This window comes from Trichechus manatus, unplaced genomic scaffold (genome assembly GCF_000243295.1).
Source record: "Trichechus manatus latirostris isolate Lorelei unplaced genomic scaffold, TriManLat1.0 scaffold00073, whole genome shotgun sequence".
Classification (NCBI taxonomy): Eukaryota; Metazoa; Chordata; class Mammalia; order Sirenia; family Trichechidae; genus Trichechus; species Trichechus manatus.
The window spans coordinates 6,732,226-6,755,972 of NW_004444009.1; the positions used below are offsets into that span (position 1 = coordinate 6,732,226).

At 43.7% G+C, this 23,747-nt stretch overlaps 1 protein-coding gene across 2 annotated transcripts in view; it reads left to right on the forward strand.

Annotated features, from left to right (window-relative positions):
* Positions 1-15,017: 15,017 nt before the first annotated feature.
* CD58 (CD58 molecule) overlaps positions 15,018-23,747 on the forward strand; it is a 69,735-nt gene continuing 61,005 nt past the window's right edge. Inside the window, exons 1-2 of one of the 2 annotated variants that reach the window (XM_023734885.1) lie at positions 15,112-15,171; positions 22,217-22,366. Coding sequence is in view for 1 of the 2 variants with exons in the window: in XM_023734884.1 (XP_023590652.1) it covers positions 15,102-15,171 (70 nt within the window). In the remaining variant the exon portion in view is untranslated. Of the gene's footprint in view, positions 15,172-22,216; positions 22,367-23,747 lie in introns of both variants that reach the window. The other variant, XM_023734884.1, reaches the window with a different exon arrangement.

Genomic DNA, 23,747 nt, shown 5'->3' on the forward strand with positions numbered 1-23,747 from the left:
AAAGTTTTCATACTCTTTTCAAGCAATGGTTTCTCTGCGTTAATGGTTGAAGAAAAAAAGGAGATGGGAGAAGAAAGTTAAACCACGCATGATGTAGAGAGCTGTTGATTTGTTTTTGTGTTTTTTTTTTAAAAAGGAAAACTATTTGTAAGATGTTGCACTAAAATGTTTTACATACACTTCAGAGACCTGTAGTAAATTATGTTGAAAATACGGCTGTTTACATTTACTGGAGTCTGCTGTCCTTCTTTCCCCTCATTTAATAATCAGTGCTGTCCTCTTAGGAGCTGTGCCCTGGAGCCTTGAGTCCTGTCCTTGGCATGGGCCTGGTAGGCTTAAGGTTCATGAATCACAGCCTTTATTATCACGCTCAATACATCCCCAGCCTAAATGGTGCCTTTGTACAAATTATAAAAAACACTCTGTCCTCATGACACTGTACTGCCATCTGCTGAAAATGTCTCACACTAAATATGCACAGCTGCCCTGATGGAACGTACCAAGGATCATGGTGCAGGACCAGGCACCATTCCATTCTGTTATACATAAGGTTGCCATGAGTTGGACCTGACTCGAAGGCAACCAAGACCAACCACCCAGACTGTGAAGGGCCTTGCTGTCCCTTTGCTGTGCGTGTCAGTTGCCGTCAGGTCAATTCCGACTCATGCCAACCCCATGTGTGCAGAGTGAAGCTGCTCTGTGACCTTTCAGAGGTAGATCACCAGGCCTGTCTTCTCTTCAGGGTGCCTCTGGGAAGGTTCAAACTGCCACTGTTTTGGCTAGTAATGGAACACTTAACTGTTTACACCACTCAGGGACCCCTATTCTTCCCCTGGAATCATGCAACGCACAATACACCTGGAGGCCTGATGGGCAGGTTCAAAATGTAGACCTCACCAGTTGTTTTTTGTTTGTTGATTTGTTTTTCCGGGGGATGGGGATGGGATGGGAGGGGGCTGGTGAAGGAGAGCAGGAACATGGGACAACCTTCTTGGCCACCAAAGGCCTCTGCAACAAGACCGCACCATTTTTTTTAAAACTCTGTAAGGTTGCCCTGACTCTGGTATATTCAGCAAGCATTGTCCAGCGCGGAGGTCAGAGCAGGAGCTGTGTATTCCTCTCCCGTGAGACTGCATAGCACACCAGTCCCTGGTCCCTCCGCACCTCAAATGCTGGGACGTTTAGAAGGCGTTCATCACATCTGCACATTGAGAAGAATGACAGAACATTTAAAGTCACAGCAGTGCTACATGATTAGTCAGAAGCCATCCATAATTCTGTAAAATTCACAGAAGAACATGCAAAAGTGGGGAAAAAAGCAGAAGGAGGTGTTCCTTTTTTTTCTTTTCTTCTTGTTTAAATCCAGGTCTTTCAAAAGCTTAAATGTGTGCATTCCTCTGCTCCTGACCCTGTTTGCTGCATCCTTATCAACTTCTTGCAGCTGCTGGCTTGGCCAGGAGTTGAAAATGTGATATTTATCCCTCTAGTACCCAGAATGGTTCCATGTTAAGTCTTATGCATTATTTTTGCCTAATTTTTTCCCAAGTGCTCTCTTTCTGCCAGGGAACATTTTGAAAAGGGAAATAGAATATTATGGAGTGAGATTACCCCTCTATGCCCTTGTGCAAATCTGCGTATTTTTTATATAAATGAAGTGAATGTACAGATGAGGCAAGGACAATTTTCATTTATACAGGATTAAAAGCAGTGTTTTTGCTTACTGTGTTCTGGAATTCCTAAGTTTCCTGGGGATGGTTCCAAGAGTTTGACAGAAACTAGAGCTTGAGTACCAGAGAGTGGCATGCTAGGAAGAGCAGCAGACCCCAGCCATGTGAGCAGACTTGGCCCTTTTTTCTTAACCTTCCAGTCCATCACAGCAGTCCTAAAAGGTGATGAAAATGGCTATCACACTTGGTGCTAACTGAAAGGTTGGAGTTCGAGTCCTCTCAGAGGTGCCTCAGAAGAAAGTCCTGGTGATCTACTTCCAAAAAATCAGCCACTGAAAACCCTGTAAAGGACAGTTCTATTCTGACACACATGGGGTTGCCATGAATCAGAGTTGACTTGACGACAACTGGTTGTTGTTGTTAGGTGCCATCAAGATGGTTCTGACTCATAGCGACCCTATGTACAAAAGAACGACACACTGTCCGGTCTTGCACCATCTTTATGATTGGTGGTGTGCTTAAGCCCATTGTTGTAGCTGCTGTGTCAGTCCGTCTCATTGAGGGTCTTCCTCTTTTCGCTGACCCTCCACCAAACATGATGTCCCACGCCAGGGCCTGATCCCTCTTGGTAACATGTCCAAAGTATGTGAGACGAAGTTTTGCCATCCTCACTTCTAAGGATCATTCTGGCTGTACTTCTTCCAAGACAGATTTGTTCGTTCTTCTGACAGTCAATGGTATATTCGATATTTTTTGCCAACACCATAATTCAAAGGCATCAATTCTTTGGTCTTATTCATTGTCCAGCTTTCGCATGCATGTGAGGCGATTGAAGCCACCATCGCTTTGGTCAGGCACATCTTAGTCCTCAAAGTGACATCTTTGCTTTTTAACACGTTGAAGAGGTGTTTTGCGGCAGATTTGCCCAATGCAATACGTCATTTGATTTCTTGACTGCTGCTTCCATGGGCATTGATTGTGGATCCATGTAAAATGAAATCCTTGACTTCAATATTGTCTCTGTTTATCATGATGTTGTCTATTGGTCCAGTTGTGAAGATTTTTGTTTTCTTTATGTTGAGGTGTAATCCATACTGAAGGTTGTAGTCTTTGATCTTCATCAGTAAATGCTTCAAGTCCTCTTCACTTTCAGCAAGCAGGGTTGTGTCATCTGCATAATGCAGGTTGTTAATGAGTCTTCCTCCAACCCTGATGCTGTGATCTTCTTCATATAGTCCAGCTTCTCAGATTATTTGCTCAGCATACAGATTGAATAAGTATGGTGAAAGGATATAACCCTGACACACATCTTTCCTGATTTTAAACCATGTAGCATCCCCTTGTTCTGTTCAAACAAATGCCTCTTGGTCTATGTACAGGTTCTGCATGAGCACAATTACATGTTCTGGAATTCCCATTTTTTGCAATGTTATCTATAATTTATTATGATCCTCACAGTCGAATGCTTTTGCATAGTCAGTAAAATAGGATGATGAATCCAAGATCAGCAGGTAAGACAGCAAGCTGCTGGCTTACAGGCTTCAGAGGCTGATGAATCCCAAGATCAGCGGGCAATACGGCAGGCAGCTGGCTCAAGTGCCAAGCACTGGAGGTCAGATGATGATGAGCCAGATGCAGGATCCAGAGCAAGCAAGCGAGCTTTGCCAGTATGTCCATATATATATTGCATGCAGGCCACACCCCCAGTGAAACTCTCCTTATAACTGATTGACTGATCACATCTGATCACATCATAGAGGATGATGACATCATTACATAACTGCCAAACCACCGAGAATCATGGCCTAGCCAAGCTGACACACAACCTCAACCATCACAGTCCACCCCTTGTCTACTTGGCAACTGTACACGCCTTCTTAAACCATACACAATCTATAAAAGACAATTACAAAGTCATACTTGTGCATAATATGATAACAACTAACACACATACAACCGAAAATGCACTAGCCCTGTTCGCATCTTATATTTTATAAGCAATGGGATAAAGGAAGAAAACAAAAACAATTGCTATATATATATATGTATATATATATATGCACATTTACAAGTATAATAAAATGCTCATAACAATTACAGTCCTCGTTTCTGCAACTGATCATGTGGTCATAAGTGGTAGTTAGAACTACCTTCTTTCACCACTCATTCCTTTTACCCTCAGCAAGCACTGAGCTGGTCATGGTTCTTTGCCTGATGGGGTGACCCAAACCTTCATTCCTGAAGGGTCTGGGCCATTGGTAGTAATGTCGGAATTGGGTTGCTATAGTTTTCCATTGACTTTAATCACAGGACATGGTAGTACTAAGAGATGCCCTAAGGGATCTTCTGTATTCCAGACATACTCTTTTTTACCTCCATTATGCAACAACAATTCGATTTCCCCTTGGTAGTCAGGATCAGTCACACTAGCCAGTGTGGTAAATCCCTTCTTTGCTTGTTGATCCAGAGGAGCCTAAAGTGGCCAGGTGGAATGCTTAACCTCCAGTTCAGTGAAATCCATGTTGTGTCTCCAGGTTTGAGCATTCCTCCCTTTGGAACTAAGACCTCTAGACCTGTGGAGCATAGGATCACAGGGATAGGAAGCAAAAATTTTGCGAGTGTGTTACTAGAGGTAATAATAAGTGGTGCCAGTCCATTTCCACTCATTGATTCCTGAAACTGTGAATCCTTGCTCTGGGAGAAACAGCACCATATATTAGATGCTGGTTGAAAGCATATACAGCCTCCTTAAAAACATTGCCCCAACACTGCAAAGTGTTGCCACCTAGCTGGCACTGTAATTGTGTCTTTAGAAGGCCATTCCATCGTTCTATCAAGCCAGCTACTTCAGGATGATGGAGAACATGATTAAGACCGATGAATTCTATAAGCATAGGCCCATTGCTGTACTTCATTTGCTGTGAAGTGAGTCCCTTCATCCGAGGCGATGCTGTGTGAGATACCATGGCAGCAGATAAGACATTCTGTGAGCCCATGGATGGTAGTTTTGGAAGAGGCATGGTGTGCAGGGAAGGCAAATCCATATCAAGACTTAGTGTCTATCCTAGTAAGAATGAAATGTTGCCCTCTCCATGATAAAAGTGGTCCAATGTAATCAACCTGCCACCAGGTTGCTGGATGATCACCTCGAGGGATGGTGCCATATCAGGCACTCAGTGTTGGTCTCTGTTGCTGGAAGATTTGACATTTAGCAGTAGCTGTAGCCAAGTCAGCCTTGGTGAGGAGAAATCCATGTCACTGAGCCCATGCAGAACCTCCATCCCTTCAATCATGGCCACTTTGTTCATGAGCCCATTGTGTAATGATGGAAGTGGCTGAGGAAAGAGGATGACTAGTTTCCACAGAATGCATCATCCACTTGATTATTGAAATCCTCCTCTGCTGATCTCACCCTTTGGTGAGCATTTATATGAGACACAAATATTTTCACTTCTTTGGCCCAGTGAAAGAGGTCTATCCACATACTTCTTCCCCATACCTCCTTGTTACCTCCTTGTCACCAATTTTCCCATCATTTTCCTTCCAAGTCCCTGACCATCCAGCCAAACCATTGGCTACAGTCCATGACTCAGTATACAGTTGCATATCTGGCTATTTCTCCTTTCAAGCAAAGTGAACAACCAGGTGCACTGCTCAAGTTCTGCCCATTGGAAGGATTTCCCTTCACCACTGTCCTTCAGGGAGAAAGAAGTTGCAGTGCTACCACTGTCCCCTTTTGAGTGGTGCCTGCATATCACGCAGGACCATCTGTAAATCAGGCATGAGTTTTCTCTTAGTCAACTGATCAAAAGGAACTCCCCATGAGGCCATATGTGCACACTAGGACAGGGCAGGTAATATGACAGGAGTGGAGACCATGGGCATTGGGCAACTTTTTCACACAATTTAGACTTGTGTCTTCAGGTCCTGCCCGATCTCATATATACCACTTCCATTTAATGATGGAGTACTGCTGTGCATGTCTGACTTATGGCTCTGTGGGTCAGACAACACCCAGTTCATGATGGGCAGCTTAGGCCACATGGTGACTTGGTGGCTTATGGATTAAACATTCCATCTCTGCTAAAGCCCAGTAACAATCCAAAAGCTGTTTTTCAAAAGGAGAGTAGTTATATGCAGAGGATGGCAGGACTTTTCTCCAAAAGGGTCTGCACTTGATTCACCAATAGAGACCCCCAAAGATTCCAAATAGTATCTCTATCTGCCACTGCCACTTCAAGAATCATTTGATCAGCCAGATCATATGCCCAAGTGGCAGAGCAGCTTACATGGCAGCCTGAACCTGTTGCAGAATCTTCTCTTGTTATGGGCCTCACTCAAAACTAGCAGCTTTTCAAACCAGTTGATAAATAGACTGGAGTAGCACACCCAAATGAGGGATATGTTGCCTTCAAAATCCAAACAGGCCAACCAGACGTGTGCCTCCTTTTTAATTTTAGGAGGGGCCAGAAGTAACTACTTATCCTTTCACTTCAGAAGGAATATCTCTCCATGCCCCATACCACTGGACTCCTAGAAATTTCACTGAGATGGAAGGTGCCTGAATTTTTGCGGAATTAATTTCCCACCCTCTAGTTTGCAAATGTTTTACCAATATCCCAAGTCATTGACACTTCTTCCTTACTAGATCCAGTCAATATAATGTCATCAATGTAATGGACCATGTGATGTCTTGTGGAAGGGAAAGGTGATCTAGTTACCTGCAGACTAAATATGACATAATCCAAACCAAACCAGTTGCTGTCGAGTCAATTCTGACTCATAGCAACTCAACAGGACAGCGTAAAACTGCCCCATAGGATTTCTAAGGAGCGACTGGTAGATTTGAACTGCTGACCTTCTGGTTAGCAGGCAAGCTCTTAACCACTGAGCCACCAGGGCACCGAATATGACATAGGGCTGGAAAAATGATATAGCTCTGAGGCAGGACAGTAAAGGTGTACTGCTGGCCTTGCCAGCTGAAGGCAAACTGCTTCTGGTATTCCTTCAAAACCGAAACTGAGAAAAGGCATGGCCAGATTAATAGCTGCATACCAGGTACCAGCGTAGAACTGCCCATAGGGTTTCCAAGGAGCAGCTAGTGGATTTGAACTACTGACCTTTTGGTTAGTAGCCACGCTCTTAACCACTTCACCACCAGGGCTCCACCAGGTACCAGGAGATGTATTAATTTGCTCAAGTAATGAAACCACATCTGGAACAGCAACTGCAATTGGAATCACCATCTTGTTAAGTTTATGATAATCCACTGTCATTCTCAAGATACATCTGTTTTTTGCACAGATCAGATAGGCAAGTTGAATGGGGATATGATGGAAATCACCACCCCTGCATACTTCAAGTCTTTGATGCTGGCAGTAATCTCTGCAATTCCTCCAAGAATGCAGTATTGCTTTTCGTTTACTATTTTCCTAGGTAGGGGCAGTTCTAATGGCTTTCACTTGCCTTTTCCTACCATAATAGCCTCTACTTTACTTGTCAGGGAACCGAACTGGGGAAATCACTACAGTATGGGTTCAGGGACCCACTGGACTCACTGTGAGATGAACCTAAGCTAAGATTCCATTAGTAATCTGACCTCCACATACCCCTACTCTGACTGGTGGGCCACAGTGATGTTTTGGGTCTCCTGGAATTAGTTCAGAGCCAATATTCAGTAATCCCTCAAAAGTCTGATTATTTCCTTTTCCCCAATGAACAGTGAGTCTCGTTAAAGGCTGTAGATCTCTTTGGGGAAGGTTGGGAGAAGGATTTTTGGCAGTATAGTGGGGTCCTTCCTCAAGGGGACCTGGCCTCCCCTTCCTTCAAGGGTTGTGGGTCTGCAAACTTGCTCAAGTCTGGTAATTAATTGAGGGTCCAGGTTTTAGTTACCTAGTGCTGGTATAACAGAAATACCACAAGTGGATGGCTTTAACAGAAATTTATTCTCTCACAGTTTAGGAGGCTAGAAGTCTGAATTCAGGGTGCCAGCTCCAGGGGAAGGCTTTCTCTCCCTGTTTGTTCTGGGGGAAGGTCCTTGTCATCAATATTCCCCTGGTCTAGGAGCTTCTCAGCACAGGGTCCCTGGGTCCAAAGGACATGCTCCACTCCCTGCTCTTCTTTCTTAGTGGCAGGAGGTCCCTGTTCTCTCTACTCGCTTCTCTCTTTTATATCTCAAAAGAGATTGACTCAAGATACAACACAATGCTGTAGATTGTGTCCTGCCTCATTAACATAACTGTCTCTAATCCTGCCTCATTAACATCATAGAGGTTAGGATTTACAATACATAGGAAAATTACATCAGATCACAAAATGGAGGACAACCACACGATACTTGGAATCATGGCCTACCCAATTTGACACATATTTTTGGGGGACACAATTCAATCTGTAACAGGTTGTGATTCTCTATTCCGGTGATTCAAGTTAGACTGCCATTCACTTGATCTAGAATTCTTCTACCTGTACAGATCCAGTAAACATTTAGTAGATTTCCCATCTACTTCACTCCTAGGGAAACCATGACTAAGTGGCCAATGCCATAAGTTCATATGAGTCACTATTCTGATTACTGCTTTGACTCTGCTGTCCATTATGGTAACCACCTCCACCTTGTCTTTTTCGATTGAGTGTCACCACTTTGGCCCCTACCCAGCACAGGGTCCAATCAGCCTCATTGTAGTTAGGTGTCTTAATTCAGTTAGGGTAGTTCCCACTGTCAAATATGACTTACATAAAATAGCAATCACAGCAGTATTCAAGGATGCTGGGGCTTCTATCACAAATTCGTTCCTCACTGCTGTGGTAAAAGGTGTGTTCTCTGGGCACTCCATGCATGGGTCTGTGGGTCTGACCTGATAAATCCACTGTAATATGACAATTTCCCTAGGCCTTTGGATACCTTCTTCTACAGTATACCAAGGCAGAGCTGGTACTTTAACTTCATTTAGTGTAGGTCAGCGTGCAAACCATGCTTCAGTGAACCAATCAAATAAGCTATCAGATCTTTTCCTAATCTCTTGAGCTGGAACACTGAATGAAGAATCTGTGCTTAGTGGGCCCATATCAATAAACTCAGACTAATCCAACTTTATGTTCCTTGCACCGTTATCCCACAACCTTAATAGGCCTTCCCACACATATTGCCCAGGTTCTTGTTTGTGCATATTAGAGAAGTCAAGCAGTTCTTTTGGAGTATAGAATACCTCCTCCTGGGCCACTTTGTACTTCACCTTTTGGGACCTGCTGGGACTTAAGTTTAGTTATAGGTCTAGAAGCAAAAATGGGTGGTATGGGTGGGTCCTGGGAACATTCAGCAATGTATTGTAAGGCATCTGCCCCAGGCAATGCCCCAGGCAATGACTCAGATACCGCCCCAGGCAATATCTCAAAGACTTTTCAGACATAGTTGGGTTGATCTCATCAGATCAGGGTGGAAGGGATAATGGTTTTACCAGGGATGGTGGCTTAGCAAAAATGGAGCAATCTTTTCAGATGGGAGTAACAGGGCTGGTTTGTTGGCAGGAGTGATTCAACGGAATTCAGGGATTCAGTTCCCCAGTTTCCTGATGATCTGCCCGTATGTCCCCATGTCAAGTTTCAGGATCCCATTTCTTCCCAATCAATGCCCTCACTTTAACTTCAGACACCATTCGAGGTTGAGAATTAGTTGGCGTTGCAATTCAGCCACTGTTACGATAAGACTCTGGGTTTGCTTTTGGTATCAGCTCTATTACTGCAAGAAATAAGACTTTCTTTCAGGTCACATGTGGCAACTTTGAGGTCTTTAATGCTGCATTTGAGCTGTGACTCTGAAGCCCTGAGCTCATCTCTTTCACTACTTTGTCCAGCGAAAGTAGGACCAACCAACCAGCTTCCCTATACTTCTTATTGACAAAATTGTAGAAAAGTGTCAAACATGTTATCACCCAGAGCCTTGCTTCTTATCAATACTTGAGTTATTGGTGGTGATATTTTCTGTATTATTACTGCCACCTCATGCCATGGATTAGCAGCACCCTCTTTACTACTGGAGGTAGAGTCATCAGCGCCTTTAAGACTAGTCAGATTTGAGAAACCAATTTAGAAAACTCATCCTTACAATTTTGTTTCTCCAGAACCACTCCCAGTACCAAATGTCTTAGGTTCTCTAGAGAAGCAAAACTATTGAAGCATATATATATATCCCATTGCATTTGAGCCAATTACAACTCAAAGCGACCCTACGGGACAGAATAGAACTGCCCCACAGGCTTTCCAAGGAGTGGCTGGTGGATATGAATTGCTGACTTTTTGGTTAACAGCCAAGCTCTTACTGTGCCACCAGGGCTCCATACATATATATATATAAAAAGACAAGAGAGATTTATCTCAAGGAAATAGCTCATGCAGTTGTAGAGGCTGGCAAATCCCAAATCCATGAGTCAGGTGTCAGGCTGGAGGCTTCTCCTGACTCATGTAGAAGCAGGGGCTGACAAACCCAAGATTGGCAGATCAGACAGCAGGCTAGTGGCTCACAGGCTGCGGAGGCTGATGAATCCAAGCAATATGGCAGGCAGCTGGCTCCAGTCCCTAGGACCAGAGGTCAGATGATGTCGAGCCAGATGCAGGATCCAGAGCAAGCAAACGAGCTTTGCCAGAACATCCAAATGTATATTGGATGCAAGCCACACCCCTAAGGAAACTCTCCTTATATAACGATTCACTGATCACATCAGATCACATCATGGAGAAGGGCCACATCATTACATAACTGCCAAATTCCATCAGTACACAACTGCCAAACTACATCATTACATAACTGACAAACCACTGAGAATCATGGCCCAGCCAAGTTGACACACAACCTCAACCATCACAGTGAGTGATATATGCGGGGACAAGAAGATAAACTGGACCTCTCAACACTGGTCACAGGATGAAAAATATGTCCTTTTGGTGGCAAGTTCTCAGTGGCTGCCTGCCTAGTACACTGCAGGTCCAGCATTTCTGAGCCACTTTTGATTCATGAAGTCAACTAGACCAGGCATATAGGCGCTTCTAAAAATGTTTGATGGAAGCACGGCATCATGTGACTGAACAGGCTGGCACTGCTTGTTTGTCGAAGGAGAGGCCTTCCAAGGAAGGCCTAGTGAATCACTTCTCATCCAATGCCTGCAGACCATGATTTGGGTGGCACGTCCCAGACCCAAGTGAGTGGGTAGTCCTTTTCTCAGCCCTGCTCTTGGGAGGGTTGATAGCTCTTGCTAGTCAATTCAAACTGCAGCATGGCTACCAGTCTGAACAACAACCAAATAAAAACCTATTGCTGTCAAGTCAATTCCGACTCATGGCAACCCCATGGGGTTTTCTCAGTTGTAATCTTTATGGAAGCAGATCACCAAGCTTTTCTTCTGTGGCATCACTGCGGGGGTTTGAACCACAAACCTTTAGGTTAGTAGCCAGTTACAAATCACTTGGGACCTTGGGACCTTGGGACCTAGAGACCTTGCCAGCCTGAAAGCAACCCCTTTATCACATCTTGCTACTGTAGAAAAGGGCAAGAGTCGGGGCTTTGGACTTGGCCTCGGTTGGGATCCTAGTTCTGCCCCAACTGTGTGTCCCTTCTCTGAGTGACAGTTTCCTTATCTGTAAAAAGAGGGACAGCAATAGCACCTCCCCACAGGATAAGGATTAAATTAATCTAGGCAATGCACTTAACACTGGGCCTGGCCTGTAATAAGTGCTCAACAAATGTTTGCTGTTATTGTATCACTTCCCAGCTCAAAAACTTGCAGTGGTTACCTGTCTTAGTTATCTAGTGCTGCTGTAACAGAAATACCACAAGTATTGAGGGCTTTAACAAACAGAATTTATTCTCTCACAATTTAGGAGGCTACAAGTCCAAATTCAGGGGAAGGCTTTCTCTCTCTGTGGGCTCTAGGGGAAGGTCCTTGTCATCATTCTTACCTGGTCAAGGAGCTTCTCAGCGTAGGGACTCCAGGTCCAAAGGATTCGCTATTCTCCTACCTCTTGTTTCTTGGTGGTATGAGGTCCCCATGTCTCTCTGCTCACTTCTCTCCTCTATATCGCAAAAGAGATTGGCTCAAGATACAACCCAATCCTGTAGATTGAGTCTTGCCTCATCAACACAACTGCCTCATTAATGTCATAGAGATAGGATTTACAACACATAGAAGAATCACACCAGATGACAAAGTGGTGGACAATCACACAACAATAGGAATCATGGCCCAGCCAAGTTGACAGACATTCTTGGGGGACACAGCTCAATCCATGACACTCCCCAATGTCTAAGGGTCACAATCTGACCCCATGCTATCTTTCCAAGTTAGCCTGAGTTCCTGACAGCCCAGGACAGAGGAGAAACTTGATTTTCTCATGTTTCTTTTTTTTTTTTTTGAACATTTTATTGTTGTCTAGGTGAAACTTTACAGAACAAATTAGTTTCCCATTCAACAATTTAGACACAGCTTGTTTCATGACATTGTTTGCAAATCCCTGAATGTGTCAGCGCTCTCCTCTCCTTTCTCCCTGTTTCCTGTGTCCATTCACCCAGCTTTCTTGCCCTTACTTTCCTTCTGAACTTTGCTTTTGTGCAAATGCTGTTCTCTATGTCTCGTATAATTGACTGTTCTGAGGTGTACATTTCTTGCTGGTGTTATGTTCATTTTATAGGCTTGTCTATTGGATGGCTATAATGTGATCTCTGGGAGTGATTTCAGTTCCAAGTTTGAAGGGTATTGAAGGGCCATAGCCTTGGGGGCTCCAACAGTCTCTATCAGACCAGTATGTCCGGTCTTGTTTATGAGTTTGAATTTTGTTCTACATTTCTCTCCCACTCTGTTCATGACCTACTACTGTGGTCCTGGTCAGAGCGGTATTGGTAGTCGCGCACTATCTAGTTCTTCTGGTCTCAGGCTAGTGAGGGCCATGGTTCATGTGGCCCATTAATCCTTTGGACTAATGATTTCCTTGAGTCTTTGGTTTTCTTCATCCTTCTTTGCTCCGGATGGGAAAGAGGCCAATTGTTGTATCTTAGATGGCCACTCACAAGCTTTTTTAAAAATTTTTCTTTATTGTGCTTTAGGTGAAAGTTTATTGCTCAAGTTAATTTCTCTTACAAACATTTATACATGTGTTGTTATATGACCCTAGTTGCAATCCCTATAATGGGATGCCACACTCCACCTTTCCACCCTGGGTTTCCTGTGTCCCTCCAACCAGCTCCTGTCCCTTCCTGCCTTCTCATCCTGCCTCCGGACAGGAGCTGCCCATTTGGTCTCGTGTATCTGCTTGACCTAAGAAGCAGGAGTATTATTTTATGTTTTATAGTCCAGTCTAATCTTTGTCTGAAGAGTAGGCTTTGGGAATGGTTTCAGTTTTGGGTTAACAGAGCATCTGGGGGCCATGGCTTCAGGGGTTCCTCCAGTCTCAGTCAGATCATTAAGATTTCCTCATATTTCTTACTACACACTACACCTGCCCTTGTGTTCCCAATATCTACTGATGATAGAGAATGTCAAAAGGTAGTAGGCTTCATGATGCAGGCCGTTGATCACAGAATATTCATTGATAAAGATAACTTTTTGGATTTTATGGCTAATTTAAGAAATAATTAATGAATGTTTGCAATATGGTTCAAGTGGCTCCAGTTGAGAGGTTTGGGTGTCCCTACCTTAGGATGGGGAAATCCTGGTAGCACAGTGGTTAAGTGCTCAGCTGCTAACCAAAAGGTCAGAGGTTCAAACCCACCACCTGCTCTGCGGGAGAAAGGCATGGCAGTCTGCTTCAGTAAAGATTAAACCATTGTCATGGAGTCGACTCTGACTCATAGAGACCCTGTAAGACAGAGTAGAACTTCCCCCATAGGGTTTCCAAGGCTGTAATCTTTACGGAGGAGCCCTGATGGTGCTGTCATTAAGTGCTCGGATGCTAACTAAAAGGTTGGCAGTTCGAACCCAGCACATCATGGAAGAAAGATATGTTTGCTTCCATAAAGATTACAGCCTTGGAAACCCTATGGGGAAATTCTACTTTGTCCTATAGGGTTGCTATGAGTTGGAATTGACTTCAGGGCAACAGGTTTACCTTAGGATGATGGAGATACTAGCAACAATAAATAACATTTCCACTGAGTTCCACAATTTGCAAGGTGTTATGATGTTTATTAGGGCAGCAGGGAGTCCTTTTCGTGGGAAGAGGTAACTTATTCTCACGCGGTAGCCAAGAGTTTTTTCTCTTAATTCCCTGGGCTGTCCAGGGGATCTTGGTGCTTCTCTCAAAAGAAAGGAAACACACAGGAAGGCTGACATTAGGAGCTAGTTCTGGGAACAGAGTAATTCGATTTTGGATTTGATGAATTTGAGGGGAGGGCTAACCACTAAGATGGAGAGTTCCAGATTCCTGCTGCTGCGTGGGCCAGATAGATTTTTGGGAGGTCACACAGTGAGGGAGTGAGCACACCTGACACGTGAGCCCGAGGGAAAGTCCACATTTGAGAGTGAGGAAGAGGAAAACAAAGAGGAAACCGAGAAGGGAGAAAGCAAGACTGGCAATTCCAGCGTTTGGCGGGTTAGGCTTAACCAAACGGTGGCATCTCAGTTAACTACATGAATGAGCAAAAACAGGCGCTGCAGGGGCTGCACCAAGTAACTCCACACATGCTAACAGTTAGTCTAAAATGTCTCTTTTCCTTTTGTTCGTTTCAGTATGTGAGGCAAGCGATCCAAAGACACCGTCTTGCCCAGGGTCCCACAGCTGAGTAACTGGCAGGAACAGCAAGCCACTCGCTGCTACCGGGGCTGCTAGAAAGCTCTGAAGGAACGACGTGCTTCGGAGCCTCCCAGCCCTTTGCCGGAGTCACCTCAACAGCCAGCCCAGAGGGCCGCGGCTTTCGGCGAGCGACCCGACCCCCCCACCCCGCCAGCTACGGAGTTGTCTCCATCACATCGCAAATACTAAGGAAAAACGCTAGAGGTGCGGGAGGAACGAAGATAAACCTGGTTTTAAAAACGCAAGCCAGTTTTAAAGAGCGTTCTACAAAGCAGACGGCGTCGGCAGCGTGAAGGACGGGAGCGACCGAGGCTGGACTGCGCCCTGCAGCTTGGGGGAAAAAGGACCTGCGCAAAGACCTCGGCAGAGCTGCGCCCTGGGAACGCGCGTGAGGAGGCAAACGCCCCGGGGCAGATACGCAAGAAACCGGAAGGGCGCCCGCGAAGAACCGATAACGAGCGGGGCGGGAACCCAGGCGGGGAGCTTTCGCGGGAAAGAGGAACGACTCGTCGGAGATGAGAGCGCGTGCGCGGAAGGCGCCGGGGCGGGGCCGAGCGGGAGATGGGGCGCTGTATTTTCGCTTAGGGTCGGGGGCGGTTCTAGGCGAACGGAGGTTGCTCCCGGCCTGCCGCTTGCTCGGAGGCCGCCAGGCGAGACATGGCCGTAGGGAGTGCCCCTGGGCGCGCCCTAAGGGTCCTCAGGTTGATCTGCCTGCTGCTCTCGTTCGGTGAGTGGAGGTCTTCCCCACCCCCCTCCCCTCGCCGCGCCGCACCGGCTAGCTAGGATTGACAAGCTCCGGGAGTGTCCGTGGTCCCAGGCGACTCTTCGCCCTCGGGGCGCCGGGGAGCCGGGGCTTGGTGGGCAAGGTGGGGCCGGGACGGGGAGGCCCAGGAGAATCACAGCCAGCGGGAGGCTTTCCGGGAGAGAAACTTATTTCATCAAGTCTCCATGCTATAGTCAGGAGGAAGCTTTAGCCTTGAGTCGCCTAAATCCTACTTGTCACGAAAATGGACAGGGCCCCAGCCCGCTCGCCGCTCTAGCCTAATTTGGGGGATGCTTCCTTTAGGGAGCTTTCCTAAGCTCCCCACCCGCACTCCACACACCTCCCCACCCAGTGTGCTCTACGGAAGAGTGTGCTTCTCTTCTAACACTCAGATGACTCCAAAGTAATACTTCCTGGGCCTCCACGTATCGTCTTCAAAAACCGCAGCAGACCTCATCGCTGCTTTCCCAGTCGGTGAGCTCGTCCAGAGTGTGGCAACCCGGTCCTACCTGCCGGAAGAACGAGGCTCCTCTAGCCTGCGCGCCTCCTCCGCCCTCCGGGCTAGGGCTTCGGAGCTCCGAGAGCCCGAGATATCTGTCCCGCCCCGCGGCTGCTGGTACTCTCAGTATCAGCAGACGACTTTTCAGAATTAGCTTACAGCGGGCAGGGGAGCGGGGCAGGGCGAAGCATTTTCAGTAGATTGTGACCTCACTTCAGAGTTCCTTAGGTAGTGTGACTGCTGCACTGTTCCGTTTAAAACATAGAAGAACTAACGTAGGAGTGTCTGTCTACTGTTATCCCTTCCACACTTGTTCAGTCACAACAGCTCCATGAAAGAGAGAATCTTTGGCCTCATTTTTACTTCCTCACCCTCATAATCTCCACACACAGGATTTTAGTGGAGTCATAACCAACCGCTGATTTACAGCAATAACCCCCTGACTAGCTCTTTTTTCTTTGAGGTCTCCTCATTGTGGGCCCTTTGATACATGACTTGCAAATCCATCTTCCATCTCCATTCACTTATCTGTTGCATGTTTTCTGAGTGCCTGTGGGGTAGATACATCTATGGAGTACAGCTTAACTGGGGTTTGGGGAGTATTGGGATATCCTCAAAAGTACCTACATTATGCTATAAAGAAATAAGTGTTGTAAGAGAGGTTAAAATAAAGTGCAGAGAAGAAAACATCTTTTGTGATCTCCAAGTCTGTATGAAAGTCAGGGTATTTGAACCTGGCCTCTGAGGACAGTTAGTATGTGGACGTGTGATGATGTAGGAGAAATTCTGAGAGAAGGAGACCCGGTAAGCAGGGAGTGAGAGCATGCAAGGTGAACTTGGGCAGTAGAGGGTCATTCAGTGACTGAAGAGTAGATGTGCCCATGGGAGCTTGAGGCCCCGTGGTGAACCTCTGTGTGCCCCCCTTGAAGTTTGGGCTCTCTTCTGCAGACAAAGGAGAGATGTTTCTGGCCTGATAGGATCAGAACCATGCAGTTGGGAAAGATAATCTGGCAGCAGTAAAGAGAAAAAAATTGCTATCATGAGAAATTGGAGGTAGAGAGGCCAGAGTGCACTACCATTACAGGGCCCAAGAGCTGTGATGATTTCATACGCTGGTGGCTGTGGGAAAGGAGGGGAAGAGATGCATTTAGAGATTGAATGGATGGGGTGACTCTCCTCTGGAAGAGCTGGTCTCTCATTCCCTGGTACCGGAATGCACCTCTGGCCACCGCTGCCTGGCTCTGTGTTCTCTCTTCCAACTGTAAACCCCATGGAAGCCCCACCTCCTCCAGGAAGAGTCTCTGAACAGACCCCCATGGTGGTCTCTCCCTCCTAACTCATACATTTATTCAGAGGTCATTTCATTCAGCAAGCATGTATTTATCACCCAATCTGAATGAACATCAAATTAAGGACAAGTCTGAATGGTACAGCCCTGTAGGTGAGCTCTTTTGGGGGCAGAGCCTGCCTCACTAGGGAAGCTGCTCCACACAGTGATGAACAGCTTCAGCACTAGAATCGGATACCTTGCTTCAAATCCTGCCCCCTACCCCACAGACACCTGAGTTATGAACCTGTGTAAGTTACCTAACTTCTGTGTGCCTCAGTGTCTTCCCCTTTGGAGAGAGAGAGAACACACACTCACATGAGAGAAAGGATAATAATAATATCTATTTCATCAAATTATTGTGAACATTCAGTCATTCACCAAATCTTTATTGAGTGCCAACTCTGTGTTAGGTGCTTTAGGAGGGACGAGGGAAACAGCAAGGAACAAACAGTTCCCAGCCCTTGTGAACTCACATAAAACAAAAAGCAAACCCACTGCCATTGAGTCCATCGTGACTCACAGTGACCCCGTAGGGTTTCCAAGGCCGTAGTCTTTACAGAAGTGGACTGCCACATCTGCTGCTGCTGGTGGTTTCTAACTGCCAACTTTTTGGTTAGTGCTTGAGCGCTTTAACTACTACATCACCAGGGCTATGTGAAACTCACATAGTGGGGTAGAAAGTCAGTAAATACATAAACAGGTAAGTATATAGGTGTTGGCTGATGATCAGGTAAACATGTAGTGATATGAAGATTAGTAAAGCAAAGGAAAGAGAACTGGAAGTGGTTTATATTTGTTTTAAGTTTTGGAAAATTTTGCAGAAATAGCACAATGAACACTTGCACATCTTCTCAAATCACCAGTTATTAACATTTTGTCACATTTGTTTTACTTTTCCTTCTTTACACACACATTTTTTTCTTTCTGAGTCATTTGAGACTTGCAGACCTCATGACACTTGACCTAACATGTCTCCTAAGCATCCTCCGACAAGTCCCTAAATCATTACCACACTCATGAAATCTAGCATTGCTCTAGTACTGTGTTCTCATATAGAATATGGATGCCAGTCCTGGATCTCATGGTGTAGTCATCTTGCTTTAGTCTCCTTTAATTTAAAATTGTTGCATACTCTTTTTTTTTTTTTTTTTTGTGCTTTATGACATCACCATTTTTGAAGAGTCTGGGTCAGTTGTACAGAATGTCCCTCAATTTGGATTGTCTGGTTGTTTCCTCATGATTAGGTTCTAGTTAAAACTTTTCCAGCAGGAGTATTTCCTAGTTGGTGCCCTGTTCAGTGCATCACATCAGGAGGCAGATACAGCCAGTTTGTCCCGTGATTAGCAATGCTAAGTTTCATCAGTTGGTTAAGGTGACATCCACCAGATTTCTCCATTGTAAAGGCATCTTTTCCCCTTTATAAGTAATATGTGATTTATTAAGTGTGATAAATCACACTTTGAGATCGTGTGAATATCCTGTTCCCCAACAGTCTTTCACCCAATGGTTTTAGCATCCAATGGTGATTCTTCCCAGAATCAGTATTACTAAAATATTTTGGCAATTTTCTATTTCTGTTTTTCTGTGTACATGTATTAATTGGCATTCTTCAGTGGAGAAGAGGATTTGCACATATACTCCTTTTATTTAATTTTAGTATTAGTATGAATTCATGGCTTTTTCTAAATTGTTTTAATCCATTCCTGTCATTATTCATTTTGGTGCTCAGATATTCCAGATTTATCAGGTTGGAACCCCTTCACGTGGGCTTCAGTGTACTTTTGACATGTTCCCATCAGTTTTGGAGCACTTCCTTGCTTTCTGGCACAAAAAAATATTCTGTACTCATTTTGTACACTTCCTGCTTAGTCTTGGAATCATTAGATTCCCTGGTCCTTTTTAGTGGGGAATGATATGTAGAAACCAAGATCTGGGTGCTAGGTGTGCTCAAGGCTACTGGAATCATTGCTTCTAGGCCCTGTCAGTTGTCAGATCTGGGAAATAGAATTTTTATAAAGCTATGAGTTCATCCTGAAATCTGTAAGTCCTGATACCTCCATCCATATTTGTATCTCTCTTTTGCCACAGCATCAAAATACATTAGTAATAACATCAATGTATTTTCCTAATCTTTCTTTAAATACAAAATAGTTTCACAGTTGTACCAATACCACTACCAACTATACACTTAATTTTTATTTTTATTCTTCAGTATATTCCACTGAAGATGTAGCAAATACTGTATTCAAAACTTACTTGATTAATTTTTCCCCCCTGTGTAGTTATGCTATCAGTTTGATATACAGTTGCATTGATTTGTTTCTGTTTCTATTCAATTTTAGGGTTTTTTTTCTTGATTTAATTTTTTAAAATGTAAAATATTAACATGGTTCAGTCAAACTATCTAAAAAGATATGCTCAGGGAAGTCCTATTTCCACCCTCTCCCTTTTCCTCCCAGGTAACAGATATCATTTGCTTCTTCTTTTTTTTTTTTTTTTTTAAATCTTTCCTCGTTTCTTTTTTGCAGCTATGAACAGATACATATGTTTGTTTTTAACTCTGCTTCTTAAACAACAGGTAACTGTTGCACTTTGGTTTTGTCACTTAATCATATATCTTGAAAATCATCCATATCAGTTCAGTTCATACAGATCATAGAGTTTTTTCCTTTCTTTTTTTTACAATTCCATAGTAGTACTCCATGGGGTAACTATATGATAGTTCATTCAGCCACTCACTGCTGGTTAGTATTTTATAGTGTTGTCAGGAGGGTATCTTTAACAGGGTGACAGTTGAGCATAGACTTAAAGGAAGTGAGGGAACAGGCCATGCTGGGGGGTCAGTATTCCAGGCAGAGGGGCCGACTGGGGCAGAAAACCTGAGATAGATGTCAGGCACTTAAGGAACTTCTGTGGCCGAAGTCCAGCAAACAAGGCGGAGAGTAGTAGAAAAGGAAGTTGTGGAAGTAATCAGGGTCAGCTCTATAGATAAAAGTGTTGGGCCCTTTTAAAAGACTTTGGCTTTTTTACTCCCAGTGAAATGGGAAGTGAGTGGAGGGTTTCGGACATGGAGTAAAATTATGATGACTTGAGTTTTTAAAAGAACAACACTAGCTGCTGAGGGGAGAATAGTTTCTAAGGGGAGCAAAGGCAGAAGTTGGGAGACCAGTTAGGAAGCCCCTAACAATGGCAGGGGGCCGAGAAGTGAGAAATCTGGATGTGGTTAGAAGGTGGAGCCCTCAGGATTTGGTGCTGAATTGCATTAAGTGAAGCAACAGTGGACAGGGAGTAGGTGGTGCTGGACAAGTAGCAAGGGCTCAAAAATGGGAACAGTTTGATTACTTAGCTCTTTTTAGCAGAGCCTGGCTTTTATAGATCTTTTATGTTGCCCACTCTCTCCCCAGCTAGAATGTAAGTTCCTTGTATGCAAGAACTAAGGAAATTAAGTCATATCCTTAAAAAAATTCCTTGTATTTATTTTTAATAATACAGATTTTTAGATCTAGACTAGATAAGTATTTGTCAAACATTTCATTTTTTACAGAAGGATATTATCTGAGACTTGTTCATATGCCTTGCAGAAATCAAAATTCAGATAATCTGTGTGTTTTTATTTACGAAGGAGAATATAAGTCAAAACAGCGTTGCATATTCCTGTGGGAAACCTAGACCCTGTGTTATAGTGGGGTGTAAATAATAACAGCCGACATAGATTAAGCACTTGCTCTGTGCCAGCCGCTGTGCTTAATATTTTTAGACTTTTTTTCTTTCATTTAATTGTTACAACAACTTTGATAGATTGGGCCTGTTAAAAGAGGAAAACAAGGCATAAAGAGGTTAGTATCTTGCCTAAGTTCACACAGCACACAGTGGCAGAGTGAGTTTGAACCCAGGTCTGCTGACTCCCAGCTTAACTTTAGCCTCTCTGGTGTATTCCTATCTCAAGGTCAGATAGATACCCAGCTTTTTGTAGAAATTGGTACAGTTTTAATTGACTTGTTATAAATGACATGTATACATACACAGTATAATTTTGTTAAAGCTTGTGAAATTGTATGTTGTTGTTGTGTACCATTGAATCAATTCCGACTGATAGTGACCATATAGAATAGAGTAGAACTGCCCCATGGGGTTTCCAAGGCTGAAATCTTTACAGAATCAGACCGCCACATCTTTCTCCCGCGGAGCAGCTGGTAGGTGTGGCTGCCGAACTTTCAATTAGCAGTCGGGCACTTTTAACCACTGCGCCACCAGGGCTCCTTATTGTCTATAATAGAACATTAAAAAAACAAAAACAAGAAAACTTTTTGTTGTTATTTTTTGGGCTCTTTTGTCCATAGAATTCAGAATGGTTTCTTTGGTTTACTTATATATTTGTTTCTAATTATTTTAGCATTTTGTCCTGTTTACACTGTTTCTCTACACACTCTAACACTTTTGCATAATTCCAATAACATTGTAATATCTGAGAAAATAATTCCACGATATTATCTAATTTCTGTGCTTTTTCAAATTTCTCCAATTGTGACAAGAATTTTCTATTTTTTTAAAACAGGTTTTACTCATATTTTTGCTATGTTTTTGGTTTAATTTTCAGAAATTTTGAAGGAGACTTAGAACCACTTTTGAACTTTTTAGGAACTTAATCTAGTAATTTTTTTTTATTGCCCTCTTTTTGTCACTAGTGACTCCGTTAATAAATATAGGCTTTGAGTGTAGGTATTGATTTCTCTATATGTGAAAGCATAAAGTTTATCTGCGTGAGTCAGCTCTTATTTGCAGGAGTTTTCTGTCTTTTGAGGTCTTCTCAGGTTGTTTCTTTTCAAGTGCAGAAGGTTTTTTTTGAAGCTTTCACCAAGGGAGTGATGAGAAGCTTTTACTCGAGGGCACAGCCCCTTAGATTCTCTGGTCACAAATCAAACCTACTATCTCAGGTTTGTAAGTGAAACCAGGATTCAGTCTTTTCCCTTTTCTCAGACAAGTTTAGGTTTGACTATGAAGTGTGACTGTAAAATAATGAGTCTGTCTCTAGAAAAGTACTGGAAATCACTTTAGCTGCGCCTCTTTGGAGGTTGCATTCAGTGCCTGCCCACTAGCCTGGGAGGAAAATGCCTTTCAGTTGTTGTCTAGGCACTTTTCTTTTTTATTGTGTTCGTTTGTGCCCTTTGGCTTCTCCGCAGCTGCTGCTGGACCCTGTGCTGGTGAGCTGTTAGTCCAAGGGTTCTCCAATCAAAGGAAGCCAATTGAAGTAAAGGCAACCTCTTGGCAAGAATCAGTGAAATAAATTCATGTCTGTTCCCTGTCCGCAATTGAAGGCCATTCGTTTAAAGGTCTGTTGTCTCTCAACTCGGTATCTATTGGAGGGAATTAAATTATTTTGATAGGCTTATTCTCAGTGAATAAACCCATGTTGGGTCCTAGTGACCTTTATTTCCTCTTCAGAATGCCCCCCTAAATGCCTTTGGAGATTAGTGGTCTAGTTTCTGAGTGTTTTTCCCATAGCAATGAAAAATTATTTTTTTTTTAAAAAGTTTAATATACATATTCATAAAAATAATAAATTCAGATTAATAAGAAACTAATAAGGCTGTGTCATTATAAATTAGTTGCAATAGAATTTCTCCACTATGAACTGAATAACTGGAGGATAATCAGGGGTTATTAAGGAATTTTAATGAAATCATCAATAGTGTATTGAAATACCGTGAATCGGACTTTAAAGAATAGATTTAAAAAGACTCAGGAACTGTTAACTAGCTCTAGTAAAAAAAACTTATTTTCCAAAATATGCTGTGGATCTCAGATGTATCCTGTCTAAGACAAGAATAAAAACAAAAAAACCAAAACCTATAGGAACGAGTAGAACTGCCCCATAGGGTTTCCAAGGAGTGACTGGTGGATTTGTTAGCAGCCAAGCTCTTAACCGCTGTGCCACCAGGGCTCCAAACAATAGTCAGAGGCAAGTGTGGCTTTTGAGCATGATGGGATGTGGATGCCTTGAAAGGTCAGTCTAGAGTAGTGCCATCAAATAGAAATGTAATATACATCACGTATGGAATTTTAAACTTTCTATTAAACCCCAAAACTCAAACCCATCGCCACTGAGTTGATTCCAACTCCTGGCTAACCTGTAGGACAGAGTAGAATTGCCCCATAGGGTTTCCAAGGAGCAGATGGTGGATTTGAACTGCTAACCGTTTGATTAGCAGCCAAGCTTTTAAGCACTGCACCACCAGGGCTCCAATTAGTCATATTAAAAAAAAAAAAAAAATGAACAGGTGAAATTACTTTTTTTTATTGTTGTGCTTTAAGTGAAAGTTTACAATTCAACTTAGTCTCTCATACAAAAATTTATACATGCATTATTATGTGACCCTAGTTGCTCTCCCTATAATGTGACAGCACACTCCTCCTTTCCACCCTGGATTTCCAGGTCCAGTCAACCAGCTCTGGACCTTCTCTGCCTTCTCATCTTGCATCTAGACAGGAGCTGCCCATTTAGTCTCATGTATCTACTTGAGCTAAGAAGCACACTCTTCATGAGTATCATTTTATGTCTCATAGTCCAGTCTAGTCGTTGTCTGAAGAGTTGGCTTCGGGAATAGTTTTAGTTTTGGGCTACTAGAGAGTCTGGGTGCCATGTCTTCTGGGGTCCTTCCAGTCTCAGTCAAACCATTAAGTCTGGTCTTTTTACTAGAATTTGAGTTCTGC